Source organism: Neofelis nebulosa, chromosome 2 (genome assembly GCF_028018385.1).
Source record: "Neofelis nebulosa isolate mNeoNeb1 chromosome 2, mNeoNeb1.pri, whole genome shotgun sequence".
Taxonomy (NCBI): Eukaryota; Metazoa; Chordata; class Mammalia; order Carnivora; family Felidae; genus Neofelis; species Neofelis nebulosa.
Genome location: NC_080783.1, coordinates 14,551,861 through 14,577,013, shown reverse-complemented (window position 1 = coordinate 14,577,013; position 25,153 = coordinate 14,551,861). Strand labels below are relative to the sequence as shown.

Sequence of the window (25,153 nt, the reverse complement as noted above, 5' to 3'; positions counted from 1 at the left end):
AGCTCAGGGCCCGGAGCCTGCTTTTGGATTCTGTGTCTCCCTGTCTCTGCCGCTCCCCCTCCCCCCACCACCTTTCTCTCTCTCAAAAATAAATAAACATTACCAAAAAAAAATAAAAACACAGTGGTCCACTCTGGAATCCCAACCTGGACTCAGCAGTCAGTGTCAAGAGTCCAGAAAGTGCCCATACCTTCTGGCCCAATAAGCCTGCTGTTTAAATCTATATTAAGGATGTGCCTTAAAATGCAGATAAGTATTTAAGCCCTAATGCTTACTGTAGTTCTTTATAGAAACACACACATACATACAAAACAAATACAACTATAAACTACCTATATTAGCAATAATAGAGAAATTTTTAAGTGGTATTTGTTAAATGATTTCAGTAAGTGAGACTGTCTATAGTACAATGTCAAGCTTAAAAAAGGAATATAAGATAGTACATGAAGTATTATAGCAACAATCTCAAACTATACTCACATAGAAATTATATAAAGACACTAAATGGTTCATAGTGTTTATCCTGGAAGAGTGGAATTCTAAATGCTGTTTTCTACTTTGTACTCGCCTGGAATTTCCCAAATTCATACGCGTGATTTTATAATTAGAAAAAAAATGCATAATGAAAAGAATATTAGCAAATTCAATAAAAATCAGTCAGCATTCTATCTGGCGGCCAAACACTACGTAAATGTCAAGGTGCTTGCAACAAATACAACTATACCTCAAGGAGACCGTACTCTACTCAAGAGACCCTGCAGTACTATGTAATCAGACAAGTGGGGCTCACAGCTGGTGTCCTGGCCACACAACTATACAAGCATAAGGACAAGGGAGGTAGGGAAGGAATATGCAAAATGATCATTGTTGCCATACTGACATGGGGGGCCCTGATAGCTATTTTTCTCTAATTTCAAAACAATGCTATTTAATTCTGACAACGAAATGAAGAAAGGGAGAGGGAGCAAAAGTGGACCTACAGGTTAGGCTTTACTCACATGAATGAGAGTATTGCTTTTACGACAGGCTAACAAACTCAATGGACCACAATCAGCATTTGTTTTATGTATGTATGTATGTATGTATGTATGTATGTTAAATGTAATTATCGGCAAGTTAGCTAACATACAGTGTATACAGTGTGCCCTTGGCTTTGGGAATATATTCCCATGATTCTTCACATACAACACCCAGTGCTCACCCCAACAAATGTCCTCCTCAAGGCCCGTCACCCATTTTCCCATTCCCCCTGCCCCCCTCATCAACCCTCAGTTTGTTCTCTGTATTTAAGAGTCTCTTAATACAAAGGTTTGCCTCCATCTTTGTTTGAACTCTTCCCCCCCCCCCTTCCCTTCCGCCATGGTCTTCTGTTAAGTTTCTCAAATTCCACATATGAGTGAAAACATATGATATCTGTCTTTCTCTGAGTGACTTATTTCACTTAGCATAATAGCTTCCAGTTCCATCCACACTGTTGCAAATGGCCAGATTTCATTCTTTCTCATTGCCGAGTAATATTCCATTGTATATATAAACCACATCTTCTTTATCCATTCATCAGTTGGTGGACATTTGGACCCTTTCCAAACTTTGGCTATTGTTGAAAGTGCTGCTATAAACATTGGGGTACATATGCCCCAATGAATCGGCACTCCTGTATCCTTTGGATAAATTCCTGGTAGTGCTATTGCTGGGTCATACGGTAGATCTATTTTTAATTTTTTTAGGAACCTCCAGACTGTTTTCCAGAGCGACTGCACCAGTTTGCATTCCCACCAACAGTGCAAGAGGGTTCCCATTTGTCCACATCCTCGCCAGCATCTGTTGTTTCCTAAGTTGTTCACTTTAGCCACTCTGACCAGTGTGAGGTGGCATCTCACTGTGGTTTTGATTTGTATTTCCCCTGATGATGCGTGATGTTGAGCATCTTTTCATGTGTCTGTTCACCATCTGGAGGTCTTCTTTGGAGAAGTGACTATTCATGTCTAATGCCCATTTCTTCACTGGATTATTTGTTTTTCAGGTGTTGAGTTTGGTAAGTTCTTTATAGATTTTGGATACTAACCCTTTATACGATGTCATTTGCAAATAACTTCTCCCATTCCATCGGTTGCCTTTTACTTTTGTTGCTTGTTTCCTTTGCTGTACAGAAGCTTTTGATCTTGATGAGGTCCCAATAGTTCATTTTTGCTTTTGTTTCCCTTGCCTTAGGAGACATGTCAGGCAAGAAATTGCTGCGGCTGAGGTCAAAGAGGTTGTTTGTTGCCTGTTTTCTCCTCTGGGTTTTGATGGTTTCCTGTCTCACACTTAGGCCTTTCATCAATTTTGAGTTTATTTTTGTGTCTGGTGTAAGAAAGTGGTCCGGTTTCATTCTTCTGCATGTCGCTGTCCAGTTCTCCCAGCACCATTTGCTAAAGAGACTGTCTTTTTTTTCCACTGGATACTCTGTCCTACTTTGTCAAAGATGAGTTGGCCATACATTTGTGGGTCCAATTCCAGGTTCTCTATTCTATTCCACCGGCCTACGTGTCTGTTTTTGTGCCAATACCATACTGTCTTGATGATTACAGCTTTGTAGTACTGGTTAAGGTCCAGGACCGTGATAATTCCAGTTTTGGTTTCCTTTTTGACATTACTTTGGCTATTTGGGGTCTTTTGTGGTTGCTTGTGGGGTCTTTAGGATTGTTTGTTCCCAATCAGCATATTTTTAATGAAAAAGGACAGAACAGAACATAGCAGAGCAACCACATATCTTAAAGGTATGTGGTTCAAGAAACTTGTTCCTATTGTGTATACTTATACTGAGTAGTCGTGTAAAGTACATTTCTTGCTATTGGTTGTGGCTAAAAGAGGGACAGGAGGAGAAGGAGGAGGAAGAGGAGGAAATGGAGGGGGAGACAAATACAAAGACACTGAGCCTAGTGAAAAGGTTGTCCACTGAAGGTAAAAACATAAGGAAAAAATATTTTTATGTGAGGCTAGTCAGTAAGGGAATGTTAACATAAAAATAGCCCTTTATTCAGCATTAATATTTTAAGCTCTTAGAGAATGCGGGGTACCAGAAAGAATACTCACATACAAATATTTTTTTCCCCCATGGGAATGCAAGCTGGTGCAGCCACTCTGGAAAACAGTATGGAGGTTCCTCAAAAAACTAAAAATAGAACTACCCTACACCCCAGCAATTGCACTACTAGGAATTTATCCGTGGGAGACAGGTGTGCTGTTTCGAAGGGATACATGCACCCCCATGTTTATAGCAGCACTAGCAACAATAGCCAAAGGATGGAAAGAGCCCAAATGTCCATGGGTGGATGAATGGATCAAGAAGATGTGGGATATACATACAATGGAGTGTCACTCGGCAATCAAAAAGAATGAAACCTTGCCATTTGCAACTACGCGGATGAAACTGGAGGGTATTATGCTAAGTGAAATCAGTCAGCCAGAGAAAGACAAAAATCACATGTCTTCACTCCTATGAGGACTTTAAGAGACAAAACAGATGAACATAAGGGAAAGCAAACAAAAATAATATAAAAACAGGGAGGGGGACAAAACAGAAGAGACTCAAACATATGGAGAACAAACTGAGGGTTGCTGGAGGGGTCGTGGGAGGGGGGATGGGCCAAATGGGGAAGGGGCACTGGGGAATCTACTCCTGGAATCATTGTTGCACTAGATGCTAACTAATTTGGATATAAATTTTAAAAAATAAAATTATTTTAAAAAATGAAAACTAAAAAAAAATTTTCTTTTCCCCAAATATGAGAAGCAGCCATTTGGAGTGGATCTCTGGGTGTAGCAACCATGATATCGCAAACAGTGAGAAAGCCGACTTTTGATAGGAGCAGCATAAGGTCAAATAACTAAGTCCGCTTGTGACAACAGGAAGATGCCCTCTTTGGAGTAGGAGTGAACTCAAACGTCTTTTTTCTTAATGCAGACAAACTAAAACAGCAAGTAAAATGGAGGGAAATGCCTCACTCGGCCGTGGGTGTGACTCTGCCCTTAGAACAAATAGAAAAAGAAAGTAAACCACTGGACACAGTAAGAAAGCAAGGAGAAAAGATCAGTTGGCAGGTTTCTTCCCGAATTATGTCCAGTTCCATTCTGTGCCCATAACAGGGACTCAATACCTATCGGTGGGACTGTTGGATTTTGAGAAATGGCAACTAGTCCTGTAGTAATATCCTGAGAACTGAGTTTTCTTAAGGCTTAGAGAACATTATGGTTTTCTCGAGCGGACCTTTTAAAAGCCTGGGGTTTCATGGGGCATCATAAGTTTACAACTGGAATCACTCTTCTCCAGATGCAATACATGCGTCTAGGATTTGTACCTTCCAGGAGTTCTGGCAGCTTTTCCCGACTGGTTTAGTAGTCCTCTGGTCCAAAGAGCTTAACAGCATCCACAAACAGAGAGATCCAGCTACTGTTCTAGATCGATTATAACCACGTTACACACAACGGGTCTGGGCACTCATTCCTTCAGAGCTGCCGCCTCTGAAGCATCAGAGGGGCTTCTGGAAGGTGGGACGGGACATCCACGGTTTCTTTACCAGCCCCATGCGTTCCCCTCCTCAAAAGGGCTCTAGCCACACACAGCTCCCTCTTCTGGAAGCCCAGCAATCTTCTCTCTCTCTCTCCACAAAGGTCATTTGCTTAGCACTTTAGTGAGGTGCCCTTTTTACAGATTTTACCAGCACACCCTGAGTGGCAATAAGATTTGCTAGACTACGCTTTCCCAAAAGCTACATCGTGCTTTCAGGATAAAGGTTCACTGACAATCTGTCAGTCCTCCAGCTTAGTGACCCTTTGGAAATTTGTTACATGCTAGAAATTAAAACTGTACTTTTTTTTAAGTATATTTATTTATTTAGAGAGAGAGAGAGAAAGAGAGACCGCATGCATGCAAGTGGGGGAGTAGCAGAGAGAGAGGGAGAGAGAGAATCCCAGGCAGAGAATCCGTGCTGAGAGCACGGAGCCCAACATGGGGTTCGATCTCACAAACCACGAGATCTTGACCTGAGTCGAAATCAAGCATCAGACACTTAACCGACTGAGCTACCTGGGCACCCCAAAATTTTACTTCTTTAAAACTTGTTGGGGCACCTGGGTGGCTTGGTCATTGAGCGTCTGACTTTGGCTCAAGTCATGATCTCGTGGTCGTGGGTTCGAGCCCCGCACGGGGCTCTCGGCTGTCAGCACAGAGCCCGCTTCAGATCCTCTCTCCCCCTCTCTCTCTGCCCCTCCCTCACTCATCCCCTCCCCCTCTCTCTCTCCCTCTCTCAAAAATAAGTGAACATCTAAAAAATAAATAAATAAAACTTGTGACCTGTCTTCCAACCAAAACCATGTGTCTCAGCCACTGTTGCGGATCACATCCTACGTATGCTGTGCGTTTACCGCTTGGCCAGCCCAAATTTGATTAAGGGCATTTATCACCAGGCCGAGCCTCCAGGGGCTGCAACGATAACACACGTATCAAGCCCAGTGCAGAGTCTAGCACAGAGTAAACTCTCAATAAGTCTTGCTATTGCCATAAATCACCCAGGAGTCAGCTCTACCCGCTGATACTGCCATTGGTTTTCACTGGGGCCAAAAATTCTCTGCTCCCTCCTTTAGAATCACTGCTACCCCGTCTGTTTTCCCTCCTCGGTCCCCGCGTTGATATGGAGAGTCTCTGCCAGGCACCCACAAAGGCATTCTGCTGATTCCTGGCGTCATGATAAACCATCCAGTTTCTAGCTGACTTGCTACCTAGTCTCCTTAATTAACCTGCCTAATGCTTAATCATGAGTCTGCCCCAAAGACTGCCCAAACTTGCATGTAAATCCTTCAGAGCTCCTTTCTTTCTGGAGACCGATGGTCTTCTGATCGTGTATCTACCCATTCTCTCCAAGTTCTCTGTGAGGTGTTTACTTTAGGGTTCCCCATTTCTTCGTGTGTGTGTGTGTGTGTGTGTCTCCAGTTTCCTTTTCTACACCCGAGTGATGGCAGCCCATGTTGTAAAAAAAAAACCTTTTTTTAACATTTTTAATTTTATTTTTTGAGAGACAAAGCGTGAGCAGGGGAGGGACAGAGAGAGAGGCAGACACAGAATCCGAAGCAGGCTCCGGGGTCCCAGCTGTCAGCACAGAGCCCGACACGGGGCTCGAACCCACGAACTGTGAGATCGTGACCTGAGCCGAAGTCAGATGCTCAACTGACCGAGCCACCCAGGGGCCCCTGGCGATTCATGTTTTAATTATTAGTGTTTGCCTTCTCTCCTAGCTCTTTGTTTGAAAGGCAGGGCTCCTCTGTGCCAGGTAGTCACAGGGGCAGCCTGGGTTAGCAAGAACCGTGTGGCACTGAGTCAGCCATCAGTTCCCCTCTCCAGGCCCCGTGTCTTCACCTAGGGAACAGGAGAGCAGGGTCACATATTCAAATACCTTTCAAGGGCTGGGCAGAGGCAGGTAACATTTTAAACAAAGGTAAAGGTTCAGGGTAACATAAGAGGGGGTGGAGGAAACAGAGTGAAACTGGAAATCACACATTCCGACGAAAGGGACAGGCATAACTCAGCCATACGAAAGCACTGCCAAGAAAAACTAGGAGCCAGTCTCACTGGGTCTTCAGATTTTCTCTTTTCCAAAAGAAGCCCGAAATCTGGGTGATTGTGGAAAATACCGTGATTATTTTAACATTGGCAATTAATAATAATAATTCTAAGAAAACACTATATAAGCTGAGCAAAGCAGACTGTGAGTGGCTGCAGTCTCGAATGGCATTCAGGCTGCAGGCCTCATGTGACACTGTTGAATGAGGGGACAGCTCAAGTCACGAATAGCATGCGTGCCCTCAATCGATTTCCCTTTTCTTGAGATTTCTGAATCTATCTGTTTGAGGAGGTGGCCCTCCGACCCGACAGTCTCGCTCCCACATCCCAGCCTAATAATACTGTCAAATCCATTCTGAATCAGAATCTCTTATGAACTTAATTCATCAAATTTTCTGCAAGATTTCCAGTTCTGGTTTCTGTCTCCACAATAAAAGAAGATGAAATTTATATGGAAAGTCAAATCTACACAATCTCAGAATCTCATTTGGGGCTGGCAGTGCTAGCCTTTTCCTGGAAATAAAATATTGAAAAGCGGCCACGTTGGCCAACATCTTTCGATTCTTTTCACAATCCTTGCACACCATCTGGTGGCAGAATGGTCTGCTTATGACAAGTGACATGCTCGGTGAAGAAGGCGAACGGGATGAGGAGGAAAGAGGAAGAGCAGAATTAGAGGGACAGCCAGAGAAAAGGCAAAAAGAATGAGATAGAAACAAAAGTCACCAGTCAGCCGCAAATTAAAGGATTCACTGCTGAGAACTAGCTGGGGACCATTTATGTAGGACTTTAAAGATCCTTCTGTGAAGAAAATTCCTCATAAGACTGTCTGGTTGGTATCCACCCACCTGTACTGAGCAGTAGTGTTTACTGGGGGGAAGGATGGAAGGATGGCTGGCTGGGGAGCAGCATTAGAAGACGGAACAAGTAACCTATTGGGGGTAGACTGCATCACCCCAAAATTCATATGTGGAGGTCCTGACCCCCAGTAGCTCAGAATGTGATCTTGGTCACTGCAGATGTAACGAGTTAAGATGAGGTCGTATTGAAGAGGGTGAGCCTCTTCTCCAATATGATAAGCACCATTCTAAAAAAGGCGGCGGGGGGGGGGGAGGGGGGATTTGGACACAGGCACGCACACAAAGAGCATGCCGGGGGGGGGGGGGGGGGGGGGGGATGGAAGCAGAGGTGGGAGTGATACAGCAGAGACCAAGAGTGCCAAGGATGGCCAGCAACCCCCCAGAAGCTAGGAGAGAAGTGTAGGACAGATTCTCTCTGGGCCCCCAGAAGGAACCAGCTCTGCAGAAACCTTGATCTTTGGACTTCTAGCCTCCAGAACTTTGAGGTGATAAATTTCTCTTGTGTAGGCCCCTCAGTCTGTGGTACTTGATTACAGCAGCTTGTCTGTGGCTTTGAATTTTATGTCTTCTTTTTTAATCTCAAAAAGCACGACTGCTGTTTTCTACGCCATTATAATGCCTATCCTAAAACCGCATCATCTACATTCCAGAGACAAAGTTGGCAGATTCCACTCAACGTTGCAAATATTTATTCAGTGTCTACCACAGTGAGGTATTTTAAATGAAATAATCACGCATTCCTGGACGCACGAAATGCTGACGTTAGCAAGGACAACAGAGCTGGGCTGGGGCAAATCTTCTCCTCTGAAGATGAGGAAATGCAGACCCAGAGAGCTAGGGGGCTGGACCCTCAGTTGGGTAGCTACTGAGCAGCAGAGTTAAAATGATCTCCTGTCTCCCCTCCCAAGGCTGTTTGCACTCGATGCATTCAACCCCTTTGGGTTTCCAGCAAAGCTAAAATTTTTACTCTTCTTCATTTTTTTCTATTTGTGCAAATAGTGACAAGCAAGCAAGTCTCATGCTAACACGAGAAACCTATTTACGATGGTTGACACGTGGGAACATGTGGTTGTAACCACACCAAGCACTTTCCATGCAGCACCTCATTTCATCCTTGTCAGCATGTTGTTATTACCCCCATTTACTGATAAGGGAACTGGGGCCCCCCAAAAAGTGAAGTGCCTAGCTCCAGGTCCATCAGCTAGAAGACTCCAGAGCTGGGCTTGATTCTAGAGTTCACCCCTTAAATGGTTCTACAACATCGCCTCCCTGAAGACAGCAAGTACACATCCGTGGGCACCAACTGGGCTGGCTTCACCACTTTTAAGTCAATATGATACTGAAGCACATTTGTCACTAGAAGGCAATGTTCTTCTATGACTGCCTGAACCCTGCTTAAAGCAACTTGAAACTGCAATGATATCAACTGTGAACCAATACATCTACCAGCCGTCAAGTTTCTTCTTTCTTCTTGTAAGTCACTCGTGCTCGGTGTGGACAACTCACCCCAACTCTAAGATCTAGCCTCAGAGAGATCACAAACTCAGGTAGAGATCTTCCTCTTTCAGAAAGCCAAAGCTTTATTCAAAGTCAAATGTAGCCAGTAGGTTTTTTCATTTATCTCCAAGATGAGTCAAGAGGAGCCAAAATGGCATACAAAAATTAGATGCCATCAGGTTTATAATGCGCCAATTTCATGATGCGTTTTAGTGTTACTAAATATCACCTCTCAGAATTCCGTATGTAAGTGCTTTTCGCTTTGTGCAACAATTAATTGGTTTTATCCTAACAGCATGGCACCTAGCGTGAGGGTAAAGGTGATGGGTCCAGCCATATTGTGTACTTAAAGAAAATTGCTCTTGCAAGTCCCAGGGTGGCAGGTCACTTATTACCACTGGGGTGAAAATTGTGTGCCTGAATTCAGAAAACATGTGGGAAAGTTGACGTAACTAAAACAAGAGAGAGGAGCCATGATGACAGAAAGCTCCAAAAGGTATTTAATAACAGATATAATTTTCTTGGCCTTTGAAAGGAGGACTGGACAGAAGCAACGTGGGATGCAAGGCTGTCATTATTCAAGTTCAAATAGAATGCTGAATTGTGACCCACCCTATTCTGCATCTCCCTTTCCTATAGGCTGAACAACAGCCTTTAAAAACAAAACAGGGGCGCCTGGGTGGCTCAGTCGTTCAGCATCTGGACTCTTGATTTCGGCTCAGGCCATGATCTCTGGGTTCAGGAGATCAAGCCCCCAGTGGGGCTCCGTGCTGCTTGGGATTCTCTCCCTCTCTCTGCCCCTCCCCCGCTCATGCATGTGCGGGTGCACTCTCCCTCAGAATAAATAAACATTTAAAGAAAATAAAAACAACAAACAAAACAACTAAAAACTATTGCAATGAGAGCCAGGTAAAGTTAGAGCCTCCCAATCGATGTCTACGTTCACACACTTAAATTTAGGTCCCATCCGTGGCTTAAGCGTGACAGAACAGCCGTCGGATGGGGGCTGAGCACATGTCCCAAATGCTCCAAATTAGTGGCTGTGGATCTGAGCTGCCCACTCGGAGGTGTAAGCACTAATTAACATCACAATGCACGCTCAAGTGAACATGCCCGCTTTGCCAATGCCATAATTCCCTTTCTTCCAGTTTCCCGGCCCACTGATTCCAAACTATGGGATGACAGAAAAGACCAGGATCTTCTGGATCAAATGAAACAAACAGAAGTTTTTTAAAGTAAGGATATTAATGGTAAAATCTGCAACTTGTGTTTGTACATCCATCTTCAATACTGCATCTTAGAAGACTTAATTTTGCAGCAGCACTGCAGGAATGGGCACTCTGGTGCTGGTTAGTTGGAAATCGCTAACTCCTGAAATTATATAGGCTTGAAATGCATGTCAAATGTTAAGTCACGTAAAAAGAACCCAGGAGAAAACAGTCAAGGAAAAACCACCACTGAAAGGACTTGCCTCTGAATGGCCCAGCAAAGAAAAGGCCAGCATTGAACAGAAGCCTTGGACACCTGTCAGCGGGCTTAAGAAGAAGGCAATTGTGACCACTACAGCTTTAACACGTGTTTACGAGCAATTTCCAGAAATGCTTCCGGACGGTTTTGTTCTCTACCATTACGTTTCCAACATACATTGCTAAAATCAGGACAAAAGCATTTGGTCTCAAAGTTTATTCCGCCAAGTAAGTGATCTACGAGAAGCTTCAGGTGTGTATCCGGCACCGTTGTAAGTTACTTTAACAAGTATATGCTAATACCTTGTTGTAGGTCAGAATTACAGCTCCCTTCTTCTACTTGGGAATATTACCCAGCCATCAAAAAGAATGAAATCTTGCCTTTTGCCATAATGTGGATGGAGCTGGAGTGTATCATGCTAAGCAAAATAAGTCAGAGAAAGACAAACACCATACGATTTCACTCGTGGAATTTAAGAAACAAAACAGATGAACATAGGGAAAAGAAAAAAAGAGAGAGAGGGGCAAACCCGAAGAGAGACTCTGAAGGATAGAGAACAAACTGAGAAGTGCTGGAGGGAGGTGGGGGGGGATGGGTTAGATGGGTGACGGCACTAAGGAGGGCACTTGCTATGATGAGCACTGCGTGTTATATGTAAGCGATGAATCACTAAATTCTACTCCCAAAACTAATATTACACTAATATTATGTTAATAATATTATATAATAATATTATATAAATATAATAAATATATAATATAATATATAAACTATAAATATATATAGTTTATAATATATATATTTATATATAAATATATATTTTATAAGTATAAAATAATATATAAATATAATAAATATATAATAATAATATATAAACTAATATTATGTTAACTAGAATTTAAATAAAAACTTTAACAATAAAAAAATAAAAATTAAAACATTAAAAAAATGTAGTCTGATCTTGCCAGCTGATCCTTAACCTAGGCTGTTTGCAAGTTTGGATGAGTTGAAGTTGTTGTTTTTTTCTTCCCTTTTGCCTTATGCTTTTTGCCCAAGCAGCATACATAATTTAGTTATAATGTTTTTCAGAACTTTTGCAAATGATGATGATTCTGAGATTAAATCTGAAGGCACCTTCTGTGCCTTCCCTAGTCTGAGTACACCAGAAACCTCCATTTCTAACAATGATTGATCAAGGACCGAATCACAAATGTTACAGGAGAATTGGTACTGTTCCAAGTAAAGGCTGGAGAGAGAGAAAGAATGTCAAACTAACTTCTAGAAAAACAAAAACACAGACAGACTTGGTTACAAACACTAGAAAAAACTTCATGGCTCTCCAGCAGGCATGCTTGCCAAGTTAAAAAGAAACCAGACAGGTTCCAAATGACCACATGCTTTCATTACTAAATGTGCCAAACCCAAATAACCCCTCCTGGTAATCACCCCAGTAAAGTGAAATGCACGCTTTGTAAAATTCACAGTCACATTTCAGTTTCTGATATAAACAAAGCATTATTTTATATCATTTTACCTAGATATTTTATATCACTTGGCTGATTATTTTTATATCACATCATTTACCTGCGTTTTATATCTTTTTGCTGCATATCGTTTTACATCATTTTAGATTCTCCCTTTTACGTATCTTACTTTTGAAAGTTGACTTTTAGTCGGTTATGCATCTGACTTCAGCTCAGGTCATGATCTCATGGTTCGTGAGTTCAAGCCCCGTGTCAGGCTCTGTGCTCACAGTTCAGAGCCAGGAGCCTGCTTCAGACTCAGTGTCTCCCTCTCTCTCTGCCCCTCCCCAGCTTGCACTCTGCTCTCTCTCTCTGTGTCTCTCAAAAATCAATAAAGCATTAAAAAATTTTTAATAAAAAAAAAAGGAAGTTGACTTACACTTTCAGTATTTAGAACATATGTGTATTCATTTATATCCACGTGATTGAGGCTGTACCTGAGCTTTTGGGGGGGAGCCAATAATATCAGATATTGTTCATCTTTATTTTTTTATATTTGAATGAAAAAGTAATTGTATAAACAACATTGCAAGCTTCGCTCGCATTTCCCCCTTTGTATTTCTGCTTTTTCCAAATTTTTAAGTTTTAAAAATTGAAGTGAAGATTGCTAGGGAAACACAGAACGCAGGAGCGACTCTAACAAGGGAAGGGGCTTCCTGGGGTGCTGGGCAGCTGGAGGCAGAGCTGTTATTCAGGGACATCGGAGCAAGGACTCTGCCACACACACCCCCACCCCTGCCCAACACACCTGCCCAAGAAAATACGGCTTTACTGATGTGGGCTTTAGGTCAAGAAACGGCCCACCGAGTATTTGTAAGCATTCCCCTCATTAAAAAGTGAAAAAATCGGTAATATAAATTCTTCTCGGAGGCAAGTAAGACCCCAGAACACAGGGAGGTGACATAGTTAGAACTGAGCTCCAAGGATTCGGAGACCCCTATCTTGCTGCGATGACTTCACTGGCAGCTTCGAGCCAACACCACCCCAAAGGCCCCGGATACCCAAGATGGGATGAAGTCTCTGCTCCCTCCGCTGTGCACCCCCCTCCCTTTGGATACATTTGAACATCTAGGCTATTACGGAGAATTTAATCTAATACTACATGGAAGTGAGGGGCGGGTTTTTTCTTCTGGTTATTCCATAGGCCCCCCGAAACACTGCAGAAGGAAGGACTCTTTTCAATCACATTTACATTACAAAGTTGCATGATGTACAATTTCCACTTTTAAATAGCTCAGCTTTTCATTAAAAGGCAGACCAAAAACGAGCCCTCAATTTTCGTACTCTGATGGTCAATCAACCAGAATGCACCAGGCTAATATTAGCACTGGAAAACCATACAGCTGCATTTCCTTAGAATACTCAACATTTTCTTTTCAATACATTTTAACAGGCTGGTGAAGTTTTAAGAGACTTCATTAGCCAGGTCATAACAATGACTTCATCCACTGCTCCCTTACCATCTGTTCTTAATAAAGCACCCCGACTACAATCGTAGGACAGGCCACTCCCTTGCTCAACATGTTCTCTCCGAGAAACAGCCAAGTTTTCACTGTGACCTACATGGCCCTACTCAATGAGGCCCTCTCTACCTCTGACGTCACCAGCCACTTGTCCCCTAACTCGCCCTATCCTTAGCCACGCTGGCACACCCTACCTCAGGGCACTAGCTGTACCCCCCGCCCAGCACATTCTGCCCCCACATATCTTCATGGGTCACTCCCTCACTTCCATCAAATCCGTACAAAAATCTACTTCTCAGTAAAGCCACCCTGACCACTCTACATGAAACGTACTATCCCATCACTGGCCTGGCCCAATACTCCTAATCTTCCAGTCTTACTCCATTATTTTTCAAAGTACTTGTGACTTAATATTTTACTTTATTATTTTATTATACTCAATACACATCATACAATATATGCCCAATGAGGTAGTCATGTTGTCTTTTGTTTATTGATGTATCCCAAGCTTCCAGAACAGTGGCTGGCACATAGTAGGCCCTCAAATAATACTTTTTGAATGAATGAATGATTATGGCAGATCTGCTCTTGTAGGTAGGTGATGAAGCAGTAATTCACTCAATAGTAGTTCCGTAATACAAAAGAGAAAAGGTAGCGTGTAAAATGTAATTATTTGGTTAACTCACAATAGAGCTGTGAGGATTTAGAAGATTAATGTTTAGTATAATATTGATGGGTTATTATTATATAATTATGTCTAAATCAATCATTGCTTCACATTTTAATGGCAGAATTGTGTCTGTGGGAGAGAAGATAAATTAATTTCTTCTAGGGGATGTTGATCTACTAATCAGCCTACAAGTATATTTGGTGCCAATCTTCTTGGATAAGCCTAGGACAACAGATGAGAAAGCAACATGAGAACACTATGAATTTTTCTTCCTATAAATTTTACAGTTAAAAAAAAAAAGAAGAATCCATCACATATAGTCAAAGAAAATTTCCCTTAGTGCATTTACCAACAAGACTATCTTGGAGTAGAGGCACCTGGGTGGCTCAGTCGGTTGGGTGTCCAGCTTCAGCTCAGGTCATGCTTTCAGTTTGCGGGTTCAAGTTCCACGTCAGGTTCTGTGCTGACAGCTCAGAGCCCGGAGCCTGCTTCAGAGTCTGTGTCTCCCTCTCTCTCTCCTGCTCAATTCTCTGTCTCTCTGTGTCTCTCAAAAATAAAGAAATGTTTTAAAAAAGAGAGACGGAGAGACAGAGAGAGAGAGAGAGAGAGAGAGAGAGAGAGAGACTATCATGGAGTAATCGCCATGGGGACGTAACATTTAGTTGATGAACATTTAACTTTTCAACTGGAAACCAAGTATCTCTTCTTCCAGGACATTCAACGTTACCCTTCCCAGAAAATGAGATGATCAACTGTCAGAAAAAAAAAGTTACAGCCAAAGGAAATATCTTGACAACACAAAAGTACACTGGGCCGTGCTGTCTAGCATGTACCTAGATTGTGTGAATGACCGTTGTACAGCCAGCACAACGGAAGCCTCTAAGGACATGTGAAAATTTAGCTAAGTAGGAAATAAAAGAATTTTCTTAAAACCACTCATTAGAGGTAGCCATTTCATTTTTCTGTTTCCCTGGAAAAAAAAAAATTGTTTCAATTTCCAAGCCAGTATTTTCGGAATGGAGAGCCAAGATTTTGTCACCGTCCATCCCTTCATGTTTTGCTTATGAATTTTCCAGGTGTCGTCTGAATGGCAGAAAAGTGGCAGGGCCCACCCGCCACGGGACTCAAGAGGGAGTTAATAATGGATCCCATCAGCACTAGCATCAAGGGGGCTCAAGAGGGGTTTTCACGAAAATGTTTCTCTAACAACACTGAGAATCCTTCTAACACCAAGATGCTTTTACATCTTTGACCATACCTCTTCTCAGGTCTGGGCTATTACCTGAGTCCACTGGGTTTCCTACATTTAACTCAAAAGCAATCTTCAAGAACTTTCTTGATTGCGAAATGAGAAAAGAGTTAGATGGATCAAGAGTCAAGAGCAAGATGTTTTAAAATTTGTATATGCGCTAAAAAATCGCATAGAGTTCACAAAATGCTAAAGCTGAATAGACTATTGGATACAGTCTAATAGAAACTCAATTCTAGAGGAGAGGCCACTGCCCAAAGTTGCATCACTAATAAGCTGATGATTCAGGATCATCAACCGTGACCACAAACACCGTTGTGTGTGTGTGTGTGTGTGTGTGTGTGTGTGTGTGTGTGTTTTAAATTCCAGGACACAGCTGTCTTTTGACCAAAGTGAAATGCAGCTGGGGCAGTGAAAATTTAGACTACGTGGCTTATACATGACAGAGGGAAAATAAATGATACCTGACCCCATCCCAACTCCTCTCTTTTGTAGTTTTTGAAATACACTACTCTTAAGTTTGCAGCTGGCTCAAGGAAGCATTGTTATTTCCTTTCTTGAAATAGCACATGAAAGGGGCGCCTGTGTGGTTCAGTCGGTTGAGTGTCCGATTTAGGCTCAGGTCATGATCTCAAGGTTTATGGTTCAAGCCCTGCGTTGGGCTCTGTGCTGACAGCTCAGAGCCTAGAGCCTGCTTCGGATTCTGTGTCTCCCTCTGTCTCTATCCCTCCCCCTCTCATTCTCTCTCTCTCTCTCTCTCAAAAATAAATAAACATTAAAAAAAAAAGAAATAGCACATGAAGTAATGTCTACTTACCTAAATGCAAAGATCTGCTGTTCCACTTACCAAAAAACTACTATGCAGAAAACACTCCACAAATACTTTGTGATGAATAGAAAATGCCCAATAAATTAGACAGCCATTATTTATAATAAACCATTAAAGATTCCTCTCTTACAGATCCACTCACTGCAATATTCTTTCCAGAAGTACCTTATCCTTTTCTTATGGCTTAAATTTGGGCTCCATTTCTAATGATCTAAAATTTTTTATTGTAGTCAAATATACATAACCTGAAATTTGCCATTTTAACCATTTTTAAATGTATAGTTCAAGCGGCATGAAATACATCCACAATGTTGTGCATTCATCACCACCACTACCCACCTCCAGAACCTTTTCATTTTCCCAGAGTGAAACTCCGTACCTCTTGAACAACACTTTCCCACTCCTCCCTCCCCCCAGCTCCTGGCAACGACCATTCTGCTTTCTGTCTCTACGAATCTGACTACTGTAGGGATGTCACATAAGTGAAATTGCAAAGTATTTTTCCTTTTGTGACTGGCTTATTTCACTTCGTAGAATGTCTTCAAGGCTCATCCACGTTGTAGCATGTGTCAGAATTGCCTTCTTTTTTTTTTTTTTTAAGTCTCAATAATATTCCCATTGCATTTATATACAGTGCATTTTATCCATTCATCCATCAATGGACATTTGGGTTGCTTCCACTTTCTTGTGAATGATGTTGTTATAAACATGGGTGCACAAATCCCTTCAAGTCCCTGCTTTCGATTTTTCGGGGGTACATATCCAGGAGGGGGATTGCTAGGTCATATGGTAATTCTATGTTTAAATTTTTGAAGAGCCACCATGCTGTTTTCCAAAGCAGCTGTACCGTTTTCCATCCCCACCATCACTGCACAAAAATTCTAATTCCTCTGCATCCTCACCAACACTTGTTATTTTGTTTGTTTTTAATAGTTGCCATCTAATGGGTGTGAAGTGAATCATGACACTGAGTATTTTTTTTTCATGTGCATATTGGTCACTTGGATATCATCTCTCGAGACATGTCTATTCAAGGCCTTTATCTATTTCTTCATTGAGTTGTTTGGGCTCCATTTTTAACAATTCCACCTACAGGGGCGCCTGGGTGGCTCAGTCGGTTAAGCGTCCGACTTTGGCTCAGGTCATGATCTCTCAGTCTGTGAGTTCGAGCCCCACGTCGGGCTCTGTGCTGACGGCTCAGAGCCTGGAGCCTGTTTCCGATTCTGTGTCTCCCTCTCTCTGACCCTTCCCCATTCATGCTCTGTCTCTCTCTGTCTCAAAAATAAATAAACGTTAAAAAAAATAGTAAAAAAAACCAAACAATTCCACCTACATATAATTGTAGATGGTGGGAGCATTCTGATTCAATGGTTATTTGGGACTTGGGAGTTGTGTTTATGTTTTGGGGCTTCCTGGACATAAGCTGTAGAAATTGGAATACATGATTTGGTAGTTTTTAGGTGCCCTGTAAGTAGTTTAAGGCTTGCTTATTCTCTACTTATTTACTCTTGAGCCAGTAAAATAATTAGCCTTAGGAAAAACAGCATGGCCTAGAGGCTTAAAATGTGGTTACAATCCCAGGTTTAACCAAGAACTAGTTCCATGTGATTATGCAACTTGACCAGTGTCTCTGGGGTACTAGACCTAAAATAATTTCCATAGTTCCCTTCAACCCCAACAGTCTGACGTTAGATATCTATCCATCATACAAGGCAATGACACCCATACATTCTTTAAAACAATGGGATGCAGAAAGTGATTCTCGGATCAGCAGTCATAAAGCATATTTGCACACTTTTCGGAAATCAAATGTTATAGAAAAGCAAAAGTCTCCCATTCACTGACCAAAGTCTTCCCCCATTTATGCATGTAGGTATGTGAGCCATTGCTGACCTGGTAAAAGGCAAGTGCAACAAAATTTGGTTCTCTTCTATCCTTTGCCCTTAGAGAAGGGGCTTTCAAGAGTGCTTTTATTTAAAACACAGAGTGTCTAGATCGAAATAAAAGTTCATTACAAAGAGTCAAAGAGAAATCTGAGCAGCTATGGTGAAAGAGATGTGGGAGGCTTCCGGGGGTCTCCGTGGAGCCTTGCTTGACCACTACTGTCTACTTGTTCAAAGAACAGAGGAAGGAGGGGGAGCGAAATCGGGAATGTGCCACAAAGTCACAAAAACAAGTAAATTGGAATCAAAACTAGTAAAAAAAAGCCAACGAAAAAATGTCCTTTTCTTCCACCATCGCCTCATGTATGCGATTCTGACCTCCTGTAAGCCATTTTCTAACATATGGACCCTAAGTGGCAATGACTGGGGCAGCAATGACAGATAAGTCATCCTCAGAATCAGAGGTACCCATCTCAGTGAAAGGGGTTAGAAGGAAGGGGCAGGCCTCACATCCACAAAGGATCTCAAACTTAAAATTGGATACTACTCAGGATGTCACAGAAAAGGCCCACTGAGGTCAAAAGGCAGAGACATTCTTCATACGGACATAAGCTTGTGCCCATTACCAGTCCAAGCTCCTGGCATACACAGTGAATCAATATATTTTGTTTTGTTTTGTTTTGTTTTGTTTTGTTTACGAATCCCTCAAACATTTTGCAAAAGGCAAGACGAAAGTGCGCGGTATTTTATGCATGCTGCCTGTGCTAACTGGCTAAGCCTAAGGCTTGAAAAGGTGCCACAATGTTTACAGCCTCGTTCGGGCACTCTCTTTTCACGTGCAGGTGGCTTCAGAATATGGAAGTAGCCTGCGTTTCCTGTGCCCCCGCCCCCCGCAGTCCATGCCCTGACTCCCTGTGACTCTCACTAGGAGGAAGGCTATGCTAATTTTGAGAAAAATCATAGATAAGAGGCTGTGGTGGGTACAGCTGGTAATAGCTGGAATCTTACACTCTGCTTTGTTAACAATAGGAAATGGCCCCTCTCTGCTTTTGTTTTTCATTCTGTCTGGTTCACAGCCTACAGCCTAGGGACTGACATGACCAAATTCTGAAACCAAATGTACTTGAAAAGTCACATTTAAACCATCCCTGGTCACCATCCTAGGCCAAAATAATCAGAGGCAGGTGCCCAGGACGGATTCTCCAAAGACCCTAACAAACGTCATGAACAAAATTCTCACTGATCATGTGAACATCCACCATTTGCAAAACAATCTCAGGCTTCAAACACAGCAGCTCCTAGCTGTACCTCAATCCAAATGAGGCTTGCACATTAAACTAAAAACTATAGCAAGAATTCTAAGACTGTGCAAGATATTTCAGGCTGACAGTAATAACAAAGACCTGATTTTATTTTGTTTTTAATTTTTTTTAACGTTTGTTTATTTTTTTTTTTAATTTTTTTTTAACGTTTATTTATTTTTGAGACAGAGAGAGACAGAGCATGAACGGGGGAGGGTCAGAGAGAGAGGGAGACACAGAATCGGAAGCAGGCTCCAGGCTCTGAGCCATCAGCCCAGAGCCCGACGCGGGGCTCGAACTCACGGACCGTGAGATCGTGACCTGAGCTGAAGTCGGAGGCTTAACCGACTGAGCCACCCAGGCGCCCCAACGTTTGTTTATTTTTGAGAGAGAAAGAGACAGAGCATGAACAGGGGAGGTCAAAGAGAGGGGGAGACACAGAATCTGAAACAGGCTCCAGGCTCTAAGCTGTCAGCACAGAGCCCGACGCGGGGCTCGAACTCACAGACCGCGAGATCATGACCTGAGCCGAAGTCAGACGCTCAACGGACTGAGCCACCCAGGCACCCCCACAATTTTATTTTCAATGAACATCAATATAATTTTTGACTTGGACTTTTAAACCATTTTACCAGTGGGATTGACTGAGTTAGTGAAACAATACCATTGATTCTGTAAATGTTCTATAAACCACACTGGAAAATGTTTGGGTATCTTCTGCTATAAAAATAAGGACAGTCTCGGATTCACCTTGCATGGTAAATTTTAGTCCTGGGCTCCAGTGTAAGACACGTATTCCTCGGGAGGGAGAGTCTGGGGAAGGTAAGCCTGGGAAAAACCGTCCAGGGCTGATGCTGGATTCAACCCAAGGAAAGCAGAGAGACTGGGTTAATTAACTCCAGAAAGACCCAAAGTAACAGATCTTTAGCTTCTGCTTTAAGGGTCAGATAACAATCACTTTCCCCCTAACTTTATGAACCGACATCAGATTCCTAACGACTGCGGTACTAACCTAAAATAAATGATGCACAGATTTGTAAAACCAACTTAACATGTGAACCTGGTAAGAAAACCTAAAGCAATGGGTCCTAGGTTCCTAAGAAATCTGAAACGGTTTTAACTCCACAGCAAATCCAAGCACATAAACCAATCTTATAGGTACATCGCTTTGCATTCCACAGAACACAATACTATCAGAGTGAACTTTTATCGTCTCAGGTTAATTGGTTAAATTAGGAACGTAGTGTAACGTGTGTGGTGATAAGCCTCTATGACAGAGAGTGGATGATTATTCTTTTCATCCCCATACATTTGGAAAAAAAAAACTACTTCAACTGATAACCCATCAAAAACAAATCAAGAGATCAGATGGTCCTTTTCGAGCAAAGCCAGGGTTCCGGGCCACGAACATGCAGCGTTGCTAGGAGAAGCAGGAAATGTGAGTAGCCACAAGCCATCACAATCATGATAACCACCAGCAAGGAACAGATAATACTCATATGAGGTCATGGATAGATGTTCTATGATACCTATGTCAGGGACTCAGCTCAAAGGCCAGTAAATGGCAGAGAGGGATTCCAACACACAGATACGTTCGACTCTAAAGCCTGAGGTTTTCCCACACAATCCGCCAGTCAAAGGCAGTCTTCCAACGTGCACAGCGCCTGTGAGACTGCTGGACATACTACATGATGCTTTTGAATCTCTGTTAAACAGATACATAACACTCTGGTCCACAAGACTGCAGCCTGTTCACAAAAGACTACGGGTAACCCTCATAATCTGGCAATGAAAATAAAATAGCCCATAGTGGTGGGATTAGCTCTCTACAGAAGACACAGCTCAATCAGCCACAGTGTGGTCACAGGATGACACGGCTGGGATGACAACCAGAAAGGGCCTCCAGCTCCTATTCGACAGGAGCTGGTCTGAAGAAAGCTGTGTTAGCAGCAGTGGTCTGCTCAGAGTTCTTGAAAAAAATAGGACAATTTGGAGGAATCTGTGAACACATCTCTAGGGACAAAGGCACCTGTCTGGCCTCTCCGAGTAGCATCTGTTGACTTGTTTACCTAGAGTGGAGGTAGATACGACAGCTATGAGGAGGATCACACTACAGACACTGTCACTGGCCCCCCATCTTGCTACTCTGATCCTGCACTCTTCCAAGAAACTTTCTGATCACCATCTAACTTCTCAGGGTCCCTTTTCTCCAGGAAGACTCCAGTCTATTAACAGACCAACCCATATGAACATACTATGCCACATGACAAATTTATTTACTCATCAATAAAGACAATCCATTGCATGGCGGACACGGTTTGGGGCACATTTATATGTGTGTCATATTGTATTGTTTAATCCACATACCTAGGTGACGTATCATATTGAATACAAAAAAAAATTAGTTATTGACACTTCAAAGACTTTCGTGGAGTCTTCAAAATATAGGTGGCAGGGCTAGGTATTGAATTCAGGTAGGATTCTATACCTTTATAATAAATCCCCAAGGTCTAAGGGTAATTCAAAAGGGAAAGGAGTGTTGGTAGACTTGAAAGTCTATGCAAACTTTTAGATGCGAACTTTTAGATGAGCGATTACTCTAGAAACCAGGTCCAGAAATTTTAGCAGATTTTAAGAAGGATTTTTATTCCAGAAAACTTTAAGAACCACCAGCACGGTATTTCGTGCAGGCTACATGCATTAAGGTGACATTACTTAATTGTTACCAATTTAAGTTTCAGTCACAGGCAAATCGTTTAACACTATATTAATTGCTGTTAAAGTAACTTCAGGGCTAATTACTTGATAGTGAACCTGACCTCTGCTCAGAGCTCATTATATGATTCCTCTCCGGGTTCCTTCTATTCTTAAGACGTGAGTAATTAAGGGTGGATGGTGATACGCACATGCATTGGCCGAAGTGCTTCTATTCTCTACTTGGTGGCCTTCATTTCCCTACCCAAAAGGGAGCATCAGACTACAGCCTGCACTGGGCTGGCCCATTTTGGGGTCACAGCAATCAGCCATGTGCAGGTAGGGCTGAAGATGGGCTTAACATCTTCCATTTTGAACACCTGTTTCTTTTTTATTAGACTTCCCATGTAGCATAAAGTTTTATTACGGGAGAATACAACAGATGTTTTGCGGTCACTTTTGCTGGAAATCACCATTCCTTATACCACTCAGTAGAGAAACCGGCAATGTAAGATAAGTACAGTCTGTTTTCTCATTTTTTTTTCTTGTGCAACATTTTAAATAGTTACTTTAAAATTCAGAAATCAAACCCAATTTTAGCAACGTGTAGCTATGGAATAAACTCTAAAGTCATTGGCTCCCATAAATAATTGTGTGCATTTTCAGTAAAACTGATATTTAATTATAAATCTTTCTATGATGTTACCAAAAAAAATACCACCCCAAGACGCTTTGGTCAATTGTATCTTAATAAAACTGGGGAGAAAAAAAGATGCTTTGTAAGAAAAAGGAAATCCTACTGTGTTTATGACTATCTCATTTCACAGTTAACAAAAAAGAAGTTTAGACCTTTTTTTTGGTCACTTTTGCTCAAGGTCTAAAATTTTTAGCTTCCATAGTCAAGACTGTAGTACAGAATATAATTCTAAATTGAAAGTATATTTTAGAAACATTCACGTTATAAATATTTGCTAAAAAATATAATTATTGCAAATCTATTGATCTTAAATATTCTGTTCTTTGAACTCTTACTGATAAAATATGATTATACTCACTGGTTATAAGAAGGAGCTCAGGAAAATGGGATTGAAAGGGTAGTTTTATTAAAAAAAAAAAAAAGTCTCACCATTACTGTGTTGGAAAGATTTAGCGTGGTCTTTAGAGTATCAGCATTTTGACCCTGAAACTGATAAATATGGATAAACATCACTTAATCAGACGAGCGCATTATTTTAAAGAAGGACACTTTAAAAAACTTTTTTTCTCAGACCAATAGTTACTTATCTTGCAACTGACAAAGAATAAAAGTCCTTTCCAAAGCTTTACACAAGGAGCCAGAATTGAAGTTTTCACTTTCAGTCCCTTATGTGCCTGGGCACCTGGGTGGCTCAGTCAGTTAAGCATCCAGCTCTTAACTTCGGCTCAGGTCATGATCTCATGATCTCATGGTTTCATGAGTTCGAGCCCCATGTCAGGCTCTGCGTGGACCTTGCAGAACCTGCTTGGGATTCTCTCTCTCCCTCTCTCTCTCTGCCCCTCCCCATTCACTTTCTCTCTCCCCCTCTTTCTCTCAAAATAAATAAAATTAAATTTTTTTTTACTTTTGAGCAAGTGTAATGGCTTGAATTTTAATAGGTATGGACAAACAGCTGCTCAATAAATATTTATTGCCTGAATTTTCTTTTAACCTGATTGTTGTATGGAAACCAATTTGACAATAAATTTCATATTAAAAAATTTTTTTTAAATGATCATTGGCAAAGATAGGCTCAAATTCTTCCGAGAAATGGGTGTGGTTACCAATACAAACAAGATGAACAAAAAACTTTGTTTCACTTTAAAACTTCAAATCAGTTATACCTATATGTGCACACGCTACCCCCTACCATCTAAAAATACTACAGAGGGACGGAGGTTTCATTTAGGTGTTTGTCTCAAGCAGTGCCTGTCCACTGTTCACACTCCACATCTGTGAAATGATGGTTCTGAACAGAAAACAGGAAAGACAGACCTTTTGGGACTGTCCTCCAGAATGGCACAGAGAAAATCTCCTGTCTTTCAATGCCCTCCACCAAAGCACCAAAGTACTCTACTCTTTCTTGGGAGATATCTAGCTCCCAAGTATTTGGGGTGTGTGTGTGTGTGTGTGTGTGTGTGTGTGTGTGTGTGTTTTCCAACCCATTCCCCCATGCAGCCATGCCAATCTGCTTACAGGCCCTAGAACATGTGTTACTGGGACCCACCTCAGCAGCTGGCTCCTCCTTCGAGCCCCGTGTCTGAAATACACTCATCACCAAAGCACGTCTGCGACATCCTTTCAAAACCTCTCTCCAGATTCACACTTCCCTCTGAACCCTAGTGCCTCCTGACCACATCTTCATTTTTCAACGTTCTTTGAAGAAACCCATGGTTTAGCAGTACAAACTGTTCTATTTATAGGTTTCCCTCCCAGTGGGATCAGAAGTATCATCAGTTCTGTTTCCCTCATAGCGCTTAATAATCTCCATTTCCGGGTTTAGACCACAGTAGGTGTTCAGTAAATTTGTACCTAAAGCAGAATAATAACGCTGTGCTTCTTTTAAACTTATGCTGACTGAAGCCAAAATTGCACTTAACGATCGTGCACTTAACGATGCACTCATGACGTTTACGCGCTGTAAACAGACAGATGTGTGAGGAATGCAATGACTCACCACCTAGTTATGTACCCTCAGTGTTGGGACGACCATCAGACCTTCAGGCCAGCTGCAGACATGGAAACTGCACCTGCAAGTTGCACCTAGGACATGTCAGGCATCAACAGCAACGTAAAGACACATGGATCAACAACTCAGCATCACACCCCCGCCCTGCTTCTGGTTCTGACACATTCAGAAAACAGTGTGCGTTAGGTTTAGAGAGACATGGGATTTTCTTGCAGCAGGTAACAGACTGTGAGAGCCAGAAAGAGTTTTTAAGATCATGCCTCAGGTCCAAGCTTGCTTCACGTGACAGCAAGAACAGAGCCAGGAAGGCAGGAGAGCAGTGAAGGTCACAGTCATTGGTATAGCCGGGTGACGGCCCTGAGTTCTCTCATTCCCAATGCGGCAACCCCTACCAGTGCTATGTTCTTCTGTCTT

The 25,153-nt window shown here is 42.1% G+C and overlaps 1 protein-coding gene across 3 annotated transcripts in view; it reads right to left on the bottom strand.

Annotated features, from left to right (window-relative positions):
* AP1S3 (adaptor related protein complex 1 subunit sigma 3) overlaps positions 1–25,153 on the bottom strand; it is a 61,174-nt gene that overhangs the window by 24,313 nt on the left and 11,708 nt on the right. Inside the window, exon 1 of one of the 3 annotated variants that reach the window (XR_009254811.1) lies at positions 23,161–23,562. The exons of 1 other annotated variant lie outside the window; for it this stretch is intronic. Coding sequence is in view for 1 of the 2 variants with exons in the window: in XM_058703277.1 (XP_058559260.1) it covers positions 23,161–23,241 (81 nt within the window). In the remaining variant the exon portion in view is untranslated. Of the gene's footprint in view, positions 1–23,160; positions 23,563–25,153 lie in introns of those variants that run through there. One more of the 3 variants, XM_058703277.1, reaches the window with a different exon arrangement.